The sequence below is a fragment of the Stegostoma tigrinum genome, chromosome 47, assembly GCF_030684315.1.
Source record: "Stegostoma tigrinum isolate sSteTig4 chromosome 47, sSteTig4.hap1, whole genome shotgun sequence".
Taxonomy (NCBI): domain Eukaryota; kingdom Metazoa; phylum Chordata; class Chondrichthyes; order Orectolobiformes; family Stegostomatidae; genus Stegostoma; species Stegostoma tigrinum.
This window is the reverse complement of record NC_081400.1, coordinates 545,001-567,667: the sequence shown is the minus strand read 5'-3', so window position 1 is coordinate 567,667 and position 22,667 is coordinate 545,001. Positions and strand designations below refer to the sequence as shown.

General features: G+C 57.5%; 1 protein-coding gene across 3 annotated transcripts in view; it reads right to left on the bottom strand.

Annotated features, from left to right (window-relative positions):
• Positions 1 to 640: 640 nt before the first annotated feature.
• Positions 641 to 22,667, bottom strand: part of LOC125449756 (E3 SUMO-protein ligase PIAS3-like) — an 83,630-nt gene continuing 61,603 nt past the window's right edge. For 2 of the 3 annotated variants that reach the window (XM_059642924.1, XM_059642925.1), the window contains exons 10-14: positions 5,667 to 5,800; positions 5,046 to 5,217; positions 4,696 to 4,835; positions 4,571 to 4,608; positions 641 to 2,277 (exon numbers count right to left, since the gene is read on the bottom strand). In XM_059642924.1, coding sequence (XP_059498907.1) covers positions 1,996 to 2,277; positions 4,571 to 4,608; positions 4,696 to 4,835; positions 5,046 to 5,217; positions 5,667 to 5,800 — 766 coding nt within the window. In that variant the 3' untranslated portion in view covers positions 641 to 1,995. The remainder of the gene's footprint in view (positions 2,278 to 4,570; positions 4,609 to 4,695; positions 4,836 to 5,045; positions 5,218 to 5,666; positions 5,801 to 22,667) is intronic. The other variant, XM_059642926.1, reaches the window with a different exon arrangement.

The following is a 22,667-nucleotide window of genomic DNA, read 5'->3' as shown; positions in this document are numbered from 1 at the left end:
GTTCTAAAGCCTGACCTTTTTTTTGTCTCACAGGTGCTGCTGCTCAGTATATTTCAAGACTAAGCTTGATTAACAGTGAGGTCAGTGGGCAGTGAAAAGGTAGAGCACAATTGAGGAACAGTATAATTCACTCCTAAACTGACAGGAGTCTCTCACAATCAAAAGCAGTTCAGCCGATTATCTCTAATTCAGCTCTTTACAAGGTCAACTCAGTTGACCCACTCACGTTGCAGCCCTGAACTGAATTCATTCAATTTCGTTTAGACAGTGCATTTCAACTCCTAATGTGCTATTGGGAAGGAAATTGCCACTTTCTTCAGTGGCATTTGGGACAGTCTTGCCAGTACTGCTCTCATCCTGCGCAAGAAGTTTTCAAAACTCTAAGCCCTTGTCCTTACTTTGTCAGCTTTGCAGGAGGGAGGGTCACTCTTCAATCAGTCAGCTTCTAGCCCCTATTGGTTTGTCCAATATGTGAGTTTTAACAGGACAAGTTTCATCAAGTAACTCGTGAGAGGATAAGAAGTGGGAGTTCAAATCTGAAACTTAGTCTATCCTTCAGTTTCTCTAATGGCCAGTCTCCTGACATTTTTCACAGTAACAAAAATCCAGATCATTGTTCAGGAAATAACTACACCTCCAATTCGCAATTTCCTCATCCTTTAATTGTAACAGGATCAATACAGAGTAAAACTTATGAATTCTGTTCAGTGAATAATAATCAAAACTCGGTTTGTCCTATTGCCACAGCTTCACTGGGTCCATTATGTGAGACAAGGCAGGCTGTCTGTCTGTCTGTCAGTTCCAGAACAGTGAAGCTTTCAATTCTGGATCTTTATCATCCGCAACAGGCATCAAGCATCACTTCCACCTCCCCCACTCCCTAACCGTGTCTCAAAATGAGGTTATTCACAGAACAGTAATGGAATAACTTTAAAACAGATGAATGGAGGTATCCACATGTAAGCAGGCACAAGGAATCTAATCCTCACTAGTAGTGGCCTGCCAGACAGAATAATCTTTGGAATTGCTTTTTCAAATTAGTTTTGTTTTTCATAATATGTATTTACAAAATAGCTGCAACTGAAAATAGATCATTTGGTTTCTCTATACACAATGTTCATCTATAATTCTTTTAAAAAAGGGAAGATTTTACATTGATAAAATATATTGGAAGTCATATTTTAAAAAGTGACAACACTTTGCAATATGTTTAGAATTCCCAATCGTGTCCCTACATCACTCCCCAACCTCAATCCAGGCCAACCCACCTCCTCTAGAAATCCTAGTTGATCAAGGACTGGAATAAGAGGATTCCTCCTTTGAGCGAGATATTAGCCTTCATATCTGTTTGGGTCTGGACAGAAGGAATCACAGTAACCATCATCGAGACCCCTGAAAATCTCAATTAAGTTCCCTTTTGCAGTTCACAATGTTCAAAGCTGCCCATATCCGAATATTTCTCAACAATCCATGACAGTCTTCAAGTTTCATCTCATCTTAGCAAAATTTCCTTTGATTCTTTACTCCTTTTGGTATGGCCTGTACTCTAAATCTTTGGTTCACTACAAAAACTTTACTGAGAACTGAAACCCACCTTTGGTTGAAAAGTGGAGCAGCTTAATTGTGGACACAGTCATAGACAGCTGATTACAGGGCCTGCATGCAAGCAAAGTGCAACTCTGAAGCTAATGTCACCAGATCTCTGATTGTGGGTTGTTCTTTGTATGGGGTTGGTAAACAGAAGTGGGAAGGGGCAAAGCCAGATCCTCAGCTTGACGGAGGAAGCACCACAAAATGCCTGTTTTTAAACAGAGGGCTTGCTCCAAGATTCAGGCCCAGGCAGTGGGTGCCTTGTGCTCTTGTATCACCCAGGGATTTAGTCAAAAACTACTGACCAATACAAAGGAAACACTGTGACCAGCTGGCTTCAGATTCAAGGTTTGCAGCAGCTTTCAAAGTGGAGAACATTCCTGGTCATGATTGATTGGTATTTCCTTAATCTAAAGAGATAATATCTAACCCATGGCTGGGGCCAGGTGCACTGACTGTGCTGCCACTATTTAGAGCTGTCGTCTCAGGGTGACTGTGCTGACTACCCCTCAGTACAGTACTGGAGATAATGCTGCTACTCCTGTTGGCTGAGCCGTGTATTCCACTTGTTGAGCTAACCACAGGTTCCAAGAAATGTGGTGAGGATGTGAACTGGAAGAAGTGGTTAAGTGATGATCGCATGACAGTCTGGTCCTCAGAGGAGCTGCTGATAACGGAACCGTAATGCTGCAGGCAAAATCAACAACATGTAAAACCACAGAAATACTCAAATGACCAGACGCTGGAACCAACCACCCAACTTCAGCCAATCTCCTGCAATGATTCAGACTGCACCTCCCTCAGTTTATTGGCTTTTAGAATCTGAGCTATGTGTGTGTTGATGCAGCCTTTCAGTATCTAACCCATGCTGTACCTGTCCTGGGCATGTTAGAGGATCATTACTCTGCATCCAAGCCAGTATTCCTGAGCTGGAGTAACTGATGCTGGTGTAAACTTTAAAAGGCCGCCTGGTGTACATCAGAATTGCGACAACACCTTGACTGAGCATACAGCCAAGGAGGTTATGTAAGATTACAATGGCACTGAGGGGTGAAAGGTGGAGTTTTATGCAGAAAAATGCAATATGTTTTGTTTTGGTAACAAAGGCAGGATGGTTATTGGTAGGAGCGTGGGGAGTGTTGTTGAGCAGACACACCCAGGCGTGCAGGTACATAGTTCCTTGAAAGTTGCTTCACAGGTAGACAGGTGGTTAAGATGGCATTTTGCTTGCTTGCCTTCATTGGTCAGACCACTGAATATTGGAGTTTAGATGTTGTGGTTGTACACAGTGGTCAGGCCATTTTTGTAGAAAGTGAATGGTTCTAGTTGCCCTGCTACAGGAAGGATATTATTAAATTGGGGAGGGTGCAGAAATGATTTACAAGGATATTACCAGGACTGGATGATTTGAATTACAAGGAGCGGCTGGGACTTTTTTTCACTGGAGCATTGGGGGCTGATGGGTGATCTGTTAGAGGTTCTATAAAATCATGATGGGCATAGATAAGGTGAGTAGCAGAAGTCTTTTCCCCAGGTAGGAGAGCTCAAAACCAGAGGGCACATGTTCAAGGTGAGAGGAGAAAGATTTAAAAGGGACTTAAGGGCCAAATTTTTCTCACAAAGGGTGGTTTGTATGCAGAATGCCAGAAAAAGTCGTAGATGCAGGTATAGTTACAACATTTAAAAGACATTCGGATAGGTACGTGAATAGGATAGGATTAGAGGGATATAGATCAAATGCAGGTAAGTGGGACTAGTTTAGTTTGGGAAACTTGGTTGGCATGAATGAATTGAACTGAAGGGGTGTGCTCTGAGGATCAAAATTTGGAGCCACTTCAGGAGAAAATGAAAGATCATTCCAATTGCATGAAGGAAGGCAGCTGGTGAATAAATCACTCCCCAAAGTCCAAATAACCTTCACACTGAGAAGTGATAATGGGAACTGCAGATGCTGGAGAATCCAAGATAATAAAATGTGAGGCTGGATGAACACAGCAGGCCCAGCAGCATCTCAGGAGCACAAAAGCTGACGTTTCGGGCCTAGACCCTTCTGCAGAGAGGGGGATGGGGTGAGGGTTCTGGAATAAATAGGGAGAGAGGGGGAGGCAGACCGAAGATGGAGAGAAAAGAAGATAGGTGCAGAGGAGAGTATAGGTGGGGAGATAGGGAGGGTATAGGTCAGTCCAGGGAAGACGGACAGGTCAAGGAGGTGGGATGAGGTTAGTAGGTAGGAGATGGAGGTGCGGCTTGAGGTGAGAGGAAGAACAGGTTAGGGAAGCAGAGACAGGTTGGACTGGTTTTGGGATGCAGTGGGTGGAGGAGAAGAGCTGGGCTGGTTTTGGGATGCAGTGGGGGGGAAAAAATCTCCCCTTCCCCCACTGCATCCCAAAACCAGCCCAGTTCGTCCCCCTCCCCTCACTGCACCACACAACCAGCCCAGCTCTTCCCCTCCACCCACTGCATCCCAAAACCAGTCCAACCTGTCTCTGCTTCCCTAACCTGTTCTTCCTCTCACCCATCCCTTCCTTGCACCTCCATCTCCTACCTACTAACCTCATCCCACCTCCTTGACCCGTCCGTCTTCCCTGGACTGACCTATCCCCTCCCTACCTCCCCATCTATCTTCTTTTCTCTCCATCTTCGGTCCGCTTCCCCCTCTCTCCCTATTTATTCCTGAACCCTCACCCCATCCCCCTCTCTGATGAAGGGTCTAGGCCCGAAACGTCAGCTTTTGTGCTCCTGAGATGCTGCTTGGCCTGCTGTGTTCATCCAGCCTCACATTTTATTATCTTCACACTGAGAACCCTGATCTTCCTAACGTGCGCACATGTATTAGAGAAGCACACACGAGAAGCTGCCTAAACTGCAGCTGATCTGCTTGTTGAGGCTAAAATTGATAAAGCAGGCACATGGCAGCCTCAATCCCAGCAGCAAGCAGGCAGGAGCATACAAAGCAGAAGGGAGCATCGGTTGTACTCACCTGACTGTCTGCTTGCAAGAAAGAAAATAAATCTAAACCTGTAACGGAAATCAGACCAAAAGAAGTCAGATATGGGCAGCCAAGGGGCCTGGATGGAAAAGAGCTGGAATAGGGAATGAAGTTACCTTGAATGTCAGACGGTAGTGGAGGCATCTGGTAGGAGAACTGGTATTCTGGAATAGAGAGGGACGGGAGGTAATCTGACGTAACCACGTTTGTTGCAGGACTCTGAAGCATCGGTGACAGCTGGTGAAGGTTCAGCAACCTGTCGAAGTTCAACATTAAAAAGGAAAAAGGTTTCATACAGACAACTACAGCTCGGGAACTGTGTAGCACCCTGATACTTGTGCCCATATAGGGAGAAGCAAACAGCATATGGGGGACCCGGGTATGTGGTTGAGGGGGAGGAAACAGCGTATGGGGGGCCAGGTACAATATTGAGACTGTAGGAGATTTTGAAAAGAAAGGCACTTACTGCTTGTTGACTGAGGGCAAGTTTGTAGGGGTCACAACATGGCAATGTCTCTTCACTGGAACTTCGTCCTCATCTGATGAGCTGTCTAAAGTCAGGTCAATCACCTCAGCATTCTGGCTGCTTTGGGAGCAGTACTTCCCTCGTGATGGTGGCTCCTTATAAATTGTGCTGGCTGGAATCACGAAGACATCACTGTCAGCAAAGCCAGAGGATCCCCCCTCCCCACCTGTACAGCCAGACGTCAGTACAGGATTTGCCCCCCTCCCCGCCTGTACAGACAGACGTCAGTACAGGATTTGCCCCCCTCCCCGCCTGTACAGACAGACGTCAGTACAGGATTTTCCCCCCTCCCCGCCTGTACAGCCAGACGTCAGTAAAGGAATTCCCCCCTTCCTGCCTATACAGCCAGACGTCAGTACAGGATATCCCCCCTCGCCGCCTGTATACCTCCTGCTAAAGCTGCTCTCTGGGTAAGCGTGTTACAAACCGAAGCCCTCACATCCTGAATGACCACATGACACATGGGGCAAAGACAATGTTCTGGAGGTTTTGGTTATGCGCGCTCTTATCCTGACTGATCAAAGTCAGGATGCAGTCTGAGACGTGGAACCTCCACATTACCCTCGATGCTGCTGTAGGACGACCAGTAGGGTTCTTGTTTTACTCTCTTTGGTTGCATCGGGCTCCAGGAGCCATCTTCCTTGAAGAGGATCTCATCACAGTGAGTGCAGGAATTGAGGATTTCCATAAAAAGCCTGAGTTCAGAAAGAGTGGTACAGCTTAAATGTGTTTTGTGGTAGAATGGGAGAAGGCAGCAAACTGATAGGGGATTTTGGGAGAGGGCTTCCCAACAACATCTCTGACACACGCACAAATACGCAAAATAAACATGCATATCCTGTCCCCGTCTCACCCACAGATACACACACACACACAAAAAAAATCAGGCCCCATGACACACTCTCTCTGTCACTCGCACACACACACACACGACACACAGCCATCCTGTTCCCGTCAATCTCACTCACACACACCACACGAAACAAAACCACGCAGTCCCCATCTCTCTCACACACACACGCACGGCAAACACAGCCATCCCGTCTCTCTCTCTCTCACACACACCCATCCCATCCCCGTCTCTCTCTCTCTCTCACACACACACACAGCCATCCCATTCCCGGCTCTCTCTCTCTCTCACACACACACCTATCCCGTTCCCGGCTCTCTCTCACACACACACACACACACAGCCATCCCATCCCCATCTCTCTCACACAGACACAGCCATCCCCGTCCCCGTCTCTCTCTCACTCACACACCCTTCCCGTCCCCGTCTCTCTCTCTCTCTATCTCTCACACACGTACACAAACACACCGTGTCCCCGTCTCTCTCTCTCTCACACACACGCACAGCCATCCCGTCCCCATCTCTCTCTCTCACACACACACGCACAGCCATCCCGCCCCGTCCCTCTCTCACACACACACACACAGCCGTCCCGTCCACACCCTCACACACAGCCATCCCGTCCCCGTCCCTCTCTCTCACTCTGTCTCTCTCACACACACACACCCCGTCCCCCTCTCTCACACACACACACACCCCGACCCTCTCTCTCTCACAAACACACACCCGTCTCTCTCACACACACACACACACACACACCGTCCCTCTCTCTCTCACACACACACCCCGTCCCTCTCTCTCTCACACACCCGTCCCTCTCTCTCTCACACACCCGTCCCTCTCTCTCACACACACCCGTCCCTCTCTCTCACACACACCCGTCCCGCTCTCACACACACACACACCCCGTCCCTCTCTCACACACACACACACCCCGTCCCTCTCTCTCACACACACACAGTCCCTCTCTCTCACACACACACAGTCCCTCTCTCTCACACACACACAGTCCCTCTCTCTCTCTCACACACACACACACACACCCGTCCCCCTCACACACACACACCGTCCCTCTCTCTCTCTCACACACACACAGACCCCGTCCCCCTCTCTCTCTCACACACACATCCCGTCCCTCTCTTACACACACACACACCGTACCTCTCTCACACACACACACACACAAACACACACCCCATCCCTCTCTCACTCTCTCTCTCACACACACACCCCGTCCCCCTCTCACACACACACACACCCACCCCGTCCCCCTCTCTCACACACACACACACCCCGTCCCCCTCTCTCTCACACACACACCCACCCAGTCCCCCTCTCTCACACACACACACCCCGTCCCTCTCTCTCACACACACACACACACACACCCTGTCCCCCTCTCTGACACACACACACACCCCGTCCCCCTCTCTGACACACACACACACGCCCCGTCCCCCTCTCTGACACACACACACAGACACACAACCCGTCCCCCTCTCTCTCACACACACACACACCCCGTCCCCCTCTCTCTCACACACACACACACCCCGTCCGCCTCTCTCTCACACACACACACATACACAACCTATCCCCCTCTCTCACACACACACCCCCCCGTCCCCCTCTCACACACACACCCCCCCTGTCCCCCTCTCTCACACACACACCCCCCCTGTCCCCCTCTCTCACACACACACCCCCCCTGTCCCCCTCTCTCACACACACCCCCCCTGTCCCCCTCTCTCTCACACACACCCCCCTCGTCCCCCTCTCTCACACACACACACCCCCCGTCCCCCTCTCTCTCACACACACACACCCCCCGTCCCCCTCTCTCTCACACACACACAACCCCGTCCCCCTCTCTCACACACACACACACACACCCCGTCCCCCTATCTCACACACACACACGCCCCGTCCCCCTCTCTCACACACACACACACACGCCCCGTCCCCCTCTCTCACACACAGACCCCGTCCCCCCCTCTCACACACACACACACCCCGTCCCCCTCTCTCACACACACACACACCCCGTCCCCCTCTCTCACACACACACACACCCCGTCCCCCTCTCTCACACACACACACACCCCGTCCCTCTCTCACACACACACACACACACACACCCCGTCCCCCTCTCTCACACACACACACACACCCCGTCCCCCTCTCTCTCACACACACACACACCCCGTCCCCCTCTCTCACACACACACACACCCCGTCCCCCTCTCTGACACACACACACCCCGTCCCCCTCTCTCACACACACACCCCGTCCCCCTCTCTCACACACACACACACCCCGTCCCCCTCTCTCACACACACACACACCCCGTCCCCCTCTCTCACACACACACACCCCGTCCCCCTCTCTCACACACACACACCCCGTCCCCCTCTCTCACACGCACACACCCACCCAGTCCCCCTCTCTCACACACACACACACCCCGTCCCCCTCTCTCACACGCACACACCCACCCAGTCCCCCTCTCTCACACACACACACACCCCGTCCCCCTCTCTCTCACACACACACCCACCCAGTCCCCCTCTCTCACACACACACACACACACACACACACACACACACCCTGTCCCCCTCTCTGACACACACACACACCCCGTCCCCCTCTCTGACACACAGACACACACACACACGCCCCGTCCCCCTCTCTCACACACACACACCCCCCCCGTCCCCCTCTCTCACACACACACCCCCCGTCCCCCTCTCTCTCACACACAGACACCCCCCGTCCCCCTCTCTCACACACACACACACACCCCGTCCTCCTCTCTCTCACACACACACACACACACACACACCCCGTCCTCCTCTCTCTCACACACACACACACACACACACACACACCCCGTCCCCCTCTCTCACACACACACACACACACCCCGTCCCCCTCTCTCTCACACACACACACACACACACCCCGTCCCCCCCTCTCACACACACACACACACACCCCGTCCCCCTCTCTCACACACACACACACCCCGTCCCCCTCTCTCACACACACACACACCCCGTCCCCCTCTCTCACACACACACACACCCCGTCCCCCTCTCTCACACACACACACACCCCGTCCCCCTCTCTCACACACACACACACACACACAGTCCCCCTCTCTCACACACACACACACACACCCCGTCCCCCCCTCTCACACACACACACGCACACCCCGTCCCCCCCTCTCACACACACACACGCACACACCCCGTCCCCCTCTCTCACACACACACACACACCCCGTCCTCCTCTCTCACACACACACACACACACACACACCCCGTCCCCCTCTCTCACACACACACACACACACACACACCCCGTCCCCCTCTCTCTCTCACACACACACACACACACACACCCCGTCCCCCTCTCTCACACACACACACACACACACCCCGTCCCCCTCTCTCACACACACACACACCCCGTCCCCCTCTCTCACACACACACACACCCCGTCACCCTCTCTCACACACACACACACCCCGTCACCCCCTCACACACACACACGCACACACCCCGTCCCCCTCTCTCACACACACACACACACACACACACACACCCCGTCCCCCTCTCTCACACACACACACACACACACACACACACCCCGTCCCCCTCTCTCACACACACACACACACACACACACACACCCCGTCCCCCTCTCTCACACACACACACACACACACACCCCGACCCCCTCTCTCTCACACACACACACACACACCCCGTCCCCCTCTCTGACACACACACACGCCGTCCCCCTCTCTCACACACTCACACACCCCGTCCCCGTCTCTGACACACACACACCCCGTCCCCCTCTCTCACACACACCCCGTCCCCCTCTCTCACACACACCCCGTCCCCCTCTCTCACACACACACACCCCGTTCCCCCCTCTCACACACACACACACCCCGTCCCCCCCTCTCACACACACACACACCCCGTCCCCCCCTCTCACACACACACACACCCCGTCCCCCCCTCTCACACACACACACCCCGTACCCCCCTCTCACACACACACACACCCCGTCCCCCCCTCTCACACACACACACACACACCCCGTCCCCCCCTCTCACACACACACACACACCCCGTCCCCCCCTCTCACACACACACACACACCCCGTCCCCCCCTCTCACACACACACACACCCCGTCCCCCCCTCTCACACACACACACACCCCGTCCCCCCATCTCACACACACACACACCCCGTCCCCCCATCTCACACACACACACACACCCCGTCCCCCCCTCTCACACACACACACACACACCCCGTCCCCCCCTCTCACACACACACACACACACCCCGTCCCCCCCTCTCACACACACACACACACCCCCCGTCCCCCCCTCTCACACACACACACACACCCCGTCCCCCCCTCTCACACACACACACACACACACACCCCGTTCCCCCCCCACACACACACACACACACACACACACACACACCCCGTCCCCCCCCTCACACACACGCACACACCCCGTCCCCCTCTCTCACACACACACACGCACACACCCCGTCCCCCTCTCTCACACACACACACGCACACACCCCGTCCCCCTCTCTCTCACACACACACGCACACACCCCGTCCCCCTCTCTCTCACACACACACGCACACACCCCGTCCCCCTCTCTCTCACACACACACGCACACACCCCGTCCCCCTCTCTCTCACACACACACGCACACACCCCGTCCCCCTCTCTCTCACACACACACGCACACACCCCGTCCCCCTCTCTCACACACACACACGCACACACCCCGTCCCCCTCTCTCTCACACACACACGCACACACCCCGTCCCCCTCTCTCTCACGCACACACCCCGTCCCCCTCTCTCACACACACACACGCACACACCCCGTCCCCCTCTCTCACACACACACACGCACACACCCCGTCCCCCTCTCTCTCACGCACACACCCCGTCCCCCTCTCTCACACACACACACGCACACACCCCGTCCCCCTCTCTCACACACACACACGCACACACCCCGTCCCCCTCTCTCACACACACACACACCCCCCGTCCCCCTCTCTCACACACACACACACCCCGTCCCCCTCTCTCACACACACACACACCCCGTCCCCCTCTGTCACACACACACACACCCCATCCCCCTCTCTCACACACACACACACCCCGTCCCCCTCTCTCACACACACACACACACCGTCCCCCTCTCTCACACACACACACACCCCGTCCCCCTCTCTCACACACACACACACCCCGTCCCCCCTCTCACACACACACACACCCCGTCCCCCCCTCTCTCACACACACACACCCCGTCCCCTCTCTCTCACACACACACACACACACCCCGTCCCCTCTCTCTCTCACACACACACACACACCCCGTCCCCCTCTCTCACACACACACACACACACCCCGTCCCCCTCTCTCACACACACACACCCCGTCCCCCTCTCTCACACACACACACCCCGTCCCTCTCTCTCACACACACACACACACACACCCGTCCCCCTCTCTCACACACACACACACACACACACACACACACCCCGTCCCCCTCTCTCACACACACACACCCCGTCCCCCTCTCTCCAACACACACACCCCGTCCCCCTCTCTCACACACACACACACACACACACACACACACACACACACCCCGTCCCCCTCTCTCTCTCTCACACACACACACACACACACACACCTCGTCCCCCTCTCACACACACACACACACACACACACACACCCAGTCCCCCTCTCACACACACACAAACACACCCCGTCCCCCTCTCACACAAACACAAACACACACACCCCGTCCCCCTCTCACACAAACACAAACACACACACCCCGTCCCCCTCTCACACACACTCACACACACACACCCCGTCCCCCTCTCTCACACACTCACACACACACACACCCCGTCCCCCTCTCACACGCACACACCCCGTCCCCCTCTCACACGCACACACCCCGTCCCCCTCTCACACGCACACACCCCGTCCCCCTCTCACACGCACACACCCCGTCCCCCTCTCACACGCACACACCCCGTCCCCCTCTCACACGCACACACCCCGTCCCCCTCTCACACACGCACACACCCCGTCCCCTCTCACACACACACACACCCCGTCCCCCCCTCTCACACACACACACCCCGTCCCCCCCTCTCTCACACACACACACCCCGTCCCCCCCTCTCACACACACACACACCCCGTCCCCCCCTCTCACACACACACACACACACCCCGTCCCCCCCTCTCACACACACACACACACCCCGTCCCCCCCTCTCACACACACACACACACCCCGTCCCCCCTCTCACACACACACACACCCCGTCCCCCCCTCTCACACACACACACACCCCGTCCCCCCCTCTCACACACACACACACCCCGTCCCCCCCATCTCACACACACACACACCCCCGTCCCCCCATCTCACACACACACACACACCCCGTCCCCCCCTCTCACACACACACACACACACACCCCGTCCCCCCCTCTCACACACACACACACACACCCCGTCCCCCCCTCTCACACACACACACACACACCCCGTCCCCCCCTCTCACACACACACACACCCCGTCCCCCCCCTCTCACACACACACACACACCCCGTCCCCCCCCTCTCACACACACACACACACACCCCGTTCCCCCCCCCCACACACACACACACACACACACACACACCCCGTCCCCCCCCTCACACACCACGCACACACCCCGTCCCCCTCTCTCACACACACACACGCACACACCCCGTCCCCCTCTCTCACACACACACACCACCCCGTCCCCCTCTCTCTCACACACACACGCACACACCCCGTCCCCCTCTCTCTCACACACACACGCACACACCCCGTCCCCCTCTCTCTCACACACACACGCACACACCCCGTCCCCCTCTCTCTCACACACACACGCACACACCCCGTCCCCCTCTCTCACACACACACACGCACACACCCCGTCCCCCTCTCTCTCACACACACACGCACACACCCCGTCCCCCCTCTCTCTCACGCACACACCCCGTCCCCCTCTCTCACACACACACACACGCACACACCCCGTCCCCCTCTCTCTCTCACACACACACACACACCCCGTCCCCCTCTCTCTCTCACACACACCGTCCCCCTCTCACACACACACATCACACACACACCCCGTCCCCCTCTCTCTCACACACACACACACACACCCCGTCCCCCTCTCTCTCACACACACACACACACACCCCCGTCCCCTCTCTCTCTCACACACACACACACCCCGTCCCCCTCTCTCTCTCACACACACACACACACACACCCCGTCCCCCTCTCTCTCACACACACACACACACACACCCCCGTCCCCCTCTCTCTCACACACACACACACACACCCCGTCCCCCTCTCACACACACACACACACACACACCCCGTCCCCCCTCTCTCTCACACACACACACACCACACACACACACACACACCCCGTCCCCCTCTCTCTCACACACACACACACACACACCCCGTCCCCCCCTCTCTCTCACACACACACACACCCCGTCCCCCTCTCTCTCTCACACACACACACACACACCGTCCCCCTCTCACACACACACACACACACACCCCGTCCCCCTCTCTCTCACACACACACACACACACCCCGTCCCCCTCTCTCTCACACAGACACACACAACAACCCCGTCCCTCTCTCTCTCACACACACACACACACACCCCGTCCCTCTCTCTCTCACACACACACACACACCCCGTCCCCCTCTCTCCTCACACACACACACACACACACCCCGTCCCCCTCGTCTCTCACACACACACACACACACACCCCGTCCCCCCTCTCTCTCACACACACACACACACACCCCCGTCCCCCTCTCTCTCACACACACACACCACACCCCGTCCCCCTCTCACACACACACACACACACCCCGTCCCCCTCTCTCACACACACACACACCCCGTCCCCCTCTCTCTCACACACACACACACACCCCGTCCCCCTCTCTCTCACACACACACACACACACACACCACACACACCCCGTCCCCCTCTCTCTCACACACCACCCCCGTCCCCCCTCTCTCTCACACACACACACACCCCCGTCCCCTCTCTCTCTCTCACACACTCACACACACACACACACACACCCCGTCCCCCTCTCTCACACACCACACACACACACACACACACACACCCCGTCCCCCTCTCCTCTCCACACACACACACACACACACACCCCGTCCCCCTCTCTCTCACTCACACACACACACACACACACACACACACCCCGTCCCCCTCTCTCTCTCACACACACACACACACACCCCGTCCCCCTCTCTCTCTCACACACACACACACCCCGTCCCCCTCTCTCTCTCACACACACACACACCCCGTCCCCCTCTCTCTCTCACACGCACACACACACACACCCCGTCCCCCTCTCTCTCACACACACACACACACACACACACCCCGTCCCCCTCTCTCTCACACACACACACACACACACACACACACACCCCGTCCCCCTCTCTCTCACACACACACACACACACACACACACACCCCGTCCCCCTCTCTCTCTCACACACACACACACACACACCCCGTCCCCCTCTCTCTCTCACACACACACACACACACCGTCCCCCTCTCACACACACACACACACACCCCGTCCCCCTCTCTCTCACACACACACACACACACCCCGTCCCCCTCTCTCTCACACACACACACACACACCCCGTCCCTCTCTCTCTCACACACACACACACACCCCGTCCCCCTCTCTCTCTCACACACACACACACACACACACCCCGTCCCCCTCTCTCTCACACACACACACACACACACCCCGTCCCCCTCTCTCTCACACACACACACACACACACCCCGTCCCCCTCTCTCTCACACACACACACACACACCCCGTCCCCCTCTCACACACACACACACACACACACCCCGTCCCCCTCTCTCACACACACACACACCCCGTCCCCCTCTCTCTCACACACACACACACACCCCGTCCCCCTCTCTCTCACACACACACACACCCCGTCCCCCTCTCTCTCACACACACACACACACCCAGTCCCCTTCTCTCTCACACACACACACACACCCCGTCCCCCTCTCTCACACACACACACACACACCCCGTCCCCCTCTCTCTCACACACACACACACCCCGTCCCCCTCTCTCACACACACACACACACACACACACACACACACACACACACCGTCCCCCTCTCTCACACACACACACACACACCGTCCCCCTCTCTCACACACACACACACACACACACACACACACACCCCGTCCCCCTCTCTCACACACACACACACACACACACACACACCGTCCCCCTCTCTCACACACACACACACACCCCGTCCCCCTCTCTCTCACACACACACACACACACACACACACCCCGTCCCCCTCTCTCTCACACACACACACACATACACACCCCGTCCCCCTCTCTCACACACACTCACACACCCCGTCCCCCTCTCTCACACACACACCCCGTCCCCCTCTCTCACACACACACCCCGTCCCCCTCTCTCTCTCACACACACACACACCCCGTCCCCCTCTCTCTCACACACACACGCACACACCCCGTCCCCCTCTCTCTCACACACACACGCACACACCCCGTCCCCCTCTCTCTCACACACACACGCACACACCCCGTCCCCCTCTCTCTCACACACACACGCACACACCCCGTCCCCCTCTCTCACACACACACACGCACACACCCCGTCCCCCTCTCTCTCACACACACACGCACACACCCCGTCCCCCTCTCTCTCACGCACACACCCCGTCCCCCTCTCTCACACACACACACACGCACACACCCCGTCCCCCTCTCTCTCTCACACACACACACACACCCCGTCCCCCTCTCTCTCTCACACACACCGTCCCCCTCTCACACACACACACACACACACACACACACCCCGTCCCCCTCTCTCTCACACACACACACACACACCCCGTCCCCCTCTCTCTCACACACACACACACACACCCCGTCCCTCTCTCTCTCACACACACACACACACCCCGTCCCCCTCTCTCTCTCACACACACACACACACACACCCCGTCCCCCTCTCTCTCACACACACACACACACACACCCCGTCCCCCTCTCTCTCACACACACACACACACACCCCGTCCCCCTCTCACACACACACACACACACACACACCCCGTCCCCCTCTCTCTCACACACACACACACACACACACACACACACACCCCGTCCCCCTCTCTCTCACACACACACACACACACACCCCGTCCCCCCCTCTCTCTCACACACACACACACACCCCGTCCCCCTCTCTCTCTCACACACACACACACACACCGTCCCCCTCTCACACACACACACACACACACCCCGTCCCCCTCTCTCTCACACACACACACACACACCCCGTCCCCCTCTCTCTCACACAGACACACACACACCCCGTCCCTCTCTCTCTCACACACACACACACACACCCCGTCCCTCTCTCTCTCACACACACACACACACCCCGTCCCCCTCTCTCTCTCACACACACACACACACACACCCCGTCCCCCTCTCTCTCACACACACACACACACACACCCCGTCCCCCTCTCTCTCACACACACACACACACACACCCCGTCCCCCTCTCTCTCACACACACACACACACACCCCGTCCCCCTCTCACACACACACACACACACACACACACCCCGTCCCCCTCTCTCACACACACACACACCCCGTCCCCCTCTCTCTCACACACACACACACACCCCGTCCCCCTCTCTCTCACACACACACACACACACACACACACACACACCCCGTCCCCCTCTCTCTCACACACCCCGTCCCCCTCTCTCTCACACACACACACACCCCGTCCCCCTCTCTCTCTCACACACACACACACACACACACACACACACACCCCGTCCCCCTCTCTCTCACACACACACACACACACACACACACACACCCCGTCCCCCTCTCTCTCACACACACACACACACACACACACCCCGTCCCCCTCTCTCTCACTCACACACACACACACACACACACACACACCCCGTCCCCCTCTCTCTCTCACACACACACACACACACCCCGTCCCCCTCTCTCTCTCACACACACACACACCCCGTCCCCCTCTCTCTCTCACACACACACACACCCCGTCCCCCTCTCTCTCTCACACGCACACACACACACACCCCGTCCCCCTCTCTCTCACACACACACACACACACACACACCCCGTCCCCCTCTCTCTCACACACACACACACACACACACACACACACCCCGTCCCCCTCTCTCTCACACACACACACACACACACACACACACCCCGTCCCCCTCTCTCTCTCACACACACACACACACACACCCCGTCCCCCTCTCTCTCTCACACACACACACACACACCGTCCCCCTCTCACACACACACACACACACCCCGTCCCCCTCTCTCTCACACACACACACACACACCCCGTCCCCCTCTCTCTCACACACACACACACACACCCCGTCCCTCTCTCTCTCACACACACACACACACCCCGTCCCCCTCTCTCTCTCACACACACACACACACACACACCCCGTCCCCCTCTCTCTCACACACACACACACACACACCCCGTCCCCCTCTCTCTCACACACACACACACACACACCCCGTCCCCCTCTCTCTCACACACACACACACACACCCCGTCCCCCTCTCACACACACACACACACACACACCCCGTCCCCCTCTCTCACACACACACACACCCCGTCCCCCTCTCTCTCACACACACACACACACCCCGTCCCCCTCTCTCTCACACACACACACACCCCGTCCCCCTCTCTCTCACACACACACACACCCAGTCCCCTTCTCTCTCACACACACACACACACCCCGTCCCCCTCTCTCACACACACACACACACACACCCCGTCCCCCTCTCTCTCACACACACACACACCCCGTCCCCCTCTCTCACACACACACACACACACACACACACACACACACACACCGTCCCCCTCTCTCACACACACACACACACACCGTCCCCCTCTCTCACACACACACACACACACACACACACACACACCCCGTCCCCCTCTCTCACACACACACACACACACACACACACACCGTCCCCCTCTCTCACACACACACACACACCCCGTCCCCCTCTCTCTCACACACACACACACACACACACACACCCCGTCCCCCTCTCTCTCACACACACACACACATACACACCCCGTCCCCCTCTCTCACACACACTCACACACCCCGTCCCCCTCTCTCACACACACACCCCGTCCCCCTCTCTCTCTCACACACACACACACCCCGTCCCCCTCTCTCTCACACACACACACACCCCGTCCCCCTCTCTCACACACACACACACACACACACACACACACACCCCGTCCCCCTCTCTCACACACACACACACACACACACACACACCCCGTCCCCCTCTCACACACACACACACACACACACACACACACACACACACACACACACACCCCGTCCCCCTCTCACACACACACACACACACACACACACACACACCGTCCCCCTCTCTCACACACACACACACACACACCCCGTCCCCCTCTCTCTCACACACACACACACACACACACACACCGTCCCCCTCTCTCACACACACACACACACACACACACACCCCGTCCCCCTCTCTCTCACACACACACACACACACACACACACCCCGTCCCCCTCTCTCTCACACACACACACACATACACACCCCGTCCCCCTCTCTCACACACACTCACACACCCCGTCCCCCTCTCTCACACACACACACACACACCCCGTCCCCCTCTCTCTCTCACACACACACACACCCCGTCCCCCTCTCTCTCACACACACACACACCCCGTCCCCCTCTCTCACACACACACACACACACACACACACACACACACACCCCGTCCCCCTCTCTCACACACACACACACACACACACACACACCCCGTCCCCCTCTCACACACACACACACACACACACACACACACCCCGTCCCCCTCTCACACACACACACACACACACACCCCGTCCCCCTCTCTCACACACACACACACACGCCCCGTCCCCCTCTCTCACACACACACACACACGCCCCGTCCCCCTCTCTCACACACAGACCCCGTCCCCCCCTCTCACACACACACACACCCCGTCCCCCTCTCTCACACACACACAGACCCCGTCCCCCTCTCTCACACACACACACACCCCGTCCCTCTCTCACACACACACACACACACACACCCCGTCCCCCTCTCTCACACACACACACACACCCCGTCCCCCTCTCTCTCACACACACACACACCCCGTCCCCCTCTCTCACACACACACACACCCCGTCCCCCTCTCTGACACACACACACCCCGTCCCCCTCTCTCACACACACACCCCGTCCCCCTCTCTCACACACACACACACCCCGTCCCCCTCTCTCACACACACACACACCCCGTCCCCCTCTCTCACACACACACACCCCGTCCCCCTCTCTCACACGCACACACCCACCCAGTCCCCCTCTCTCACACACACACACACCCCGTCCCCCTCTCTCTCACACACACACCCACCCAGTCCCCCTCTCTCACACACACACACACACACACACACACACACACACACCCTGTCCCCCTCTCTGACACACACACACACCCCGTCCCCCTCTCTGACACACAGACACACACACACACGCCCCGTCCCCCTCTCTCACACACACACACCCCCCCCGTCCCCCTCTCTCACACACACACACCCCCCGTCCCCCTCTCTCTCACACACAGACACCCCCCGTCCCCCTCTCTCACACACACACACACACCCCGTCCTCCTCTCTCTCACACACACACACACACACACACACCCCGTCCTCCTCTCTCTCACACACACACACACACACACACACACCCCGTCCCCCTCTCTCACACACACACACACACACACCCCGTCCCCCTCTCTCTCACACACACACACACACACACCCCGTCCCCCTCTCTCACACACACACACACACACCCCGTCCCCCTCTCTCACACACACACACACCCCGTCCCCCTCTCTCACACACACACACACCCCGTCCCCCTCTCTCACACACACACACACCCCGTCCCCCTCTCTCTCACACACAGACACCCCCCGTCCCCCTCTCTCACACACACACACACACCCCGTCCTCCTCTCTCTCACACACACACACACACACACACACACCCCGTCCTCCTCTCTCTCACACACACACACACACACACACACACACACACACCCCGTCCCCCTCTCTCACACACACACACACACACACCCCGTCCCCCTCTCTCACACACACACACACCCCGTCCCCCTCTCTCACACACACACACACCCCGTCCCCCTCTCTCACACACACACACACCCCGTCCCCCCCTCTCACACACACACACACCCCGTCCCCCCCTCTCACACACACACACACCCCGTCCCCCTCTCTCACACACACACACACCCCGTCCCCCTCTCTCACACACACACACACCCCGTCCCCCTCTCTCACACACACACACACCCCGTCCCCCTCTCTCACACACACACACACACACAGTCCCCCTCTCTCACACACACACACACACACCCCGTCCCCCCCTCTCACACACACACACGCACACCCCGTCCCCCCCTCTCACACACACACACGCACACACCCCGTCCCCCTCTCTCACACACACACACACACCCCGTCCTCCTCTCTCACACACACACACACACACACCCCGTCCCCCTCTCTCACACACACACACACACACACACACCCCCGTCCCCCTCTCTCTCTCACACACACACACACACACACACACCCCGTCCCCCTCTCTCACACACACACACACACACACACACACCCCGTCCCCCTCTCTCACACACACACACACCCCGTCCCCCTCTCTCACACACACACACACCCCGTCACCCTCTCTCACACACACACACACCCCGTCACCCCCTCACACACACACACGCACACACCCCGTCCCCCTCTCTCACACACACACACACACACACACACACACACACCCCGTCCCCCTCTCTCACACACACACACACACACACACACACCCCGTCCCCCTCTCTCACACACACACACACACACACCCCGACCCCCTCTCTCTCACACACACACACACACACCCCGTCCCCCTCTCTGACACACACACACGCCGTCCCCCTCTCTCACACACTCACACACCCCGTCCCCGTCTCTGACACACACACACCCCGTCCCCCTCTCTCACACACACCCCGTCCCCCTCTCTCACACACACACACCCCGTTCCCCCCTCTCTCACACACACACACCCCGTCCCCCTCTCTCACACACACACACACACACACACCCCGTCCCCCTCTCTCACACACACACACACACACACACACACCCCGTCCCCCTCTCTCACACACACACACCCCGTCCCCCTCTCTCCAACACACACACCCCGTCCCCCTCTCTCACACACACACACACACACACACACACACACACCCCGTCCCCCTCTCTCTCTCACACACACACACACACACACACCTCGTCCCCCTCTCACACACACACACACACACACACACACCCAGTCCCCCTCTCACACACACACAAACACACCCCGTCCCCCTCTCACACAAACACAAACACACACACCCCGTCCCCCTCTCACACAAACACAAACACACACACCCCGTCCCCCTCTCACACACACTCACACACACACACCCCGTCCCCCTCTCTCACACACTCACACACACACACACCCCGTCCCCCTCTCACACGCACACACCCCGTCCCCCTCTCACACGCACACACCCCGTCCCCCTCTCACACGCACACACCCCGTCCCCCTCTCACACGCACACACCCCGTCCCCCTCTCACACGCACACACCCCGTCCCCCTCTCACACGCACACACCCCGTCCCCCTCTCACACGCCCACACCCCGTCCCCCTCTCACACGCACACACCCCGTCCCCCTCTCACACGCACACACCCCGTCCCCCTCTCACACGCACACACCCCGTCCCCCTCTCTCACACACACACACCGTCCCCCTCTCTCACACACACACACCGTCCCCCTCTCTCACACACACACACACACACACACACACACACACCGTCCCCCTCTCTCACACACACACACCGTCCCCCTCTCTCACACACACACACACACACACACACACCGTCCCCCTCTCTCACACACACACACACACACACACACACCCTGTCCACCTCTCTCTCTCACACACACACACACCCCGTCCCCCTCTCTCTCTCACACACACACACCCCGTCCCCCTCTCTCTCACACACACACACACACACCCCGTCCCCCTCTCTCTCACACACACACACACACACACACACACCGTCCCCCTCTCTCTCACACACACACACACACACACACAC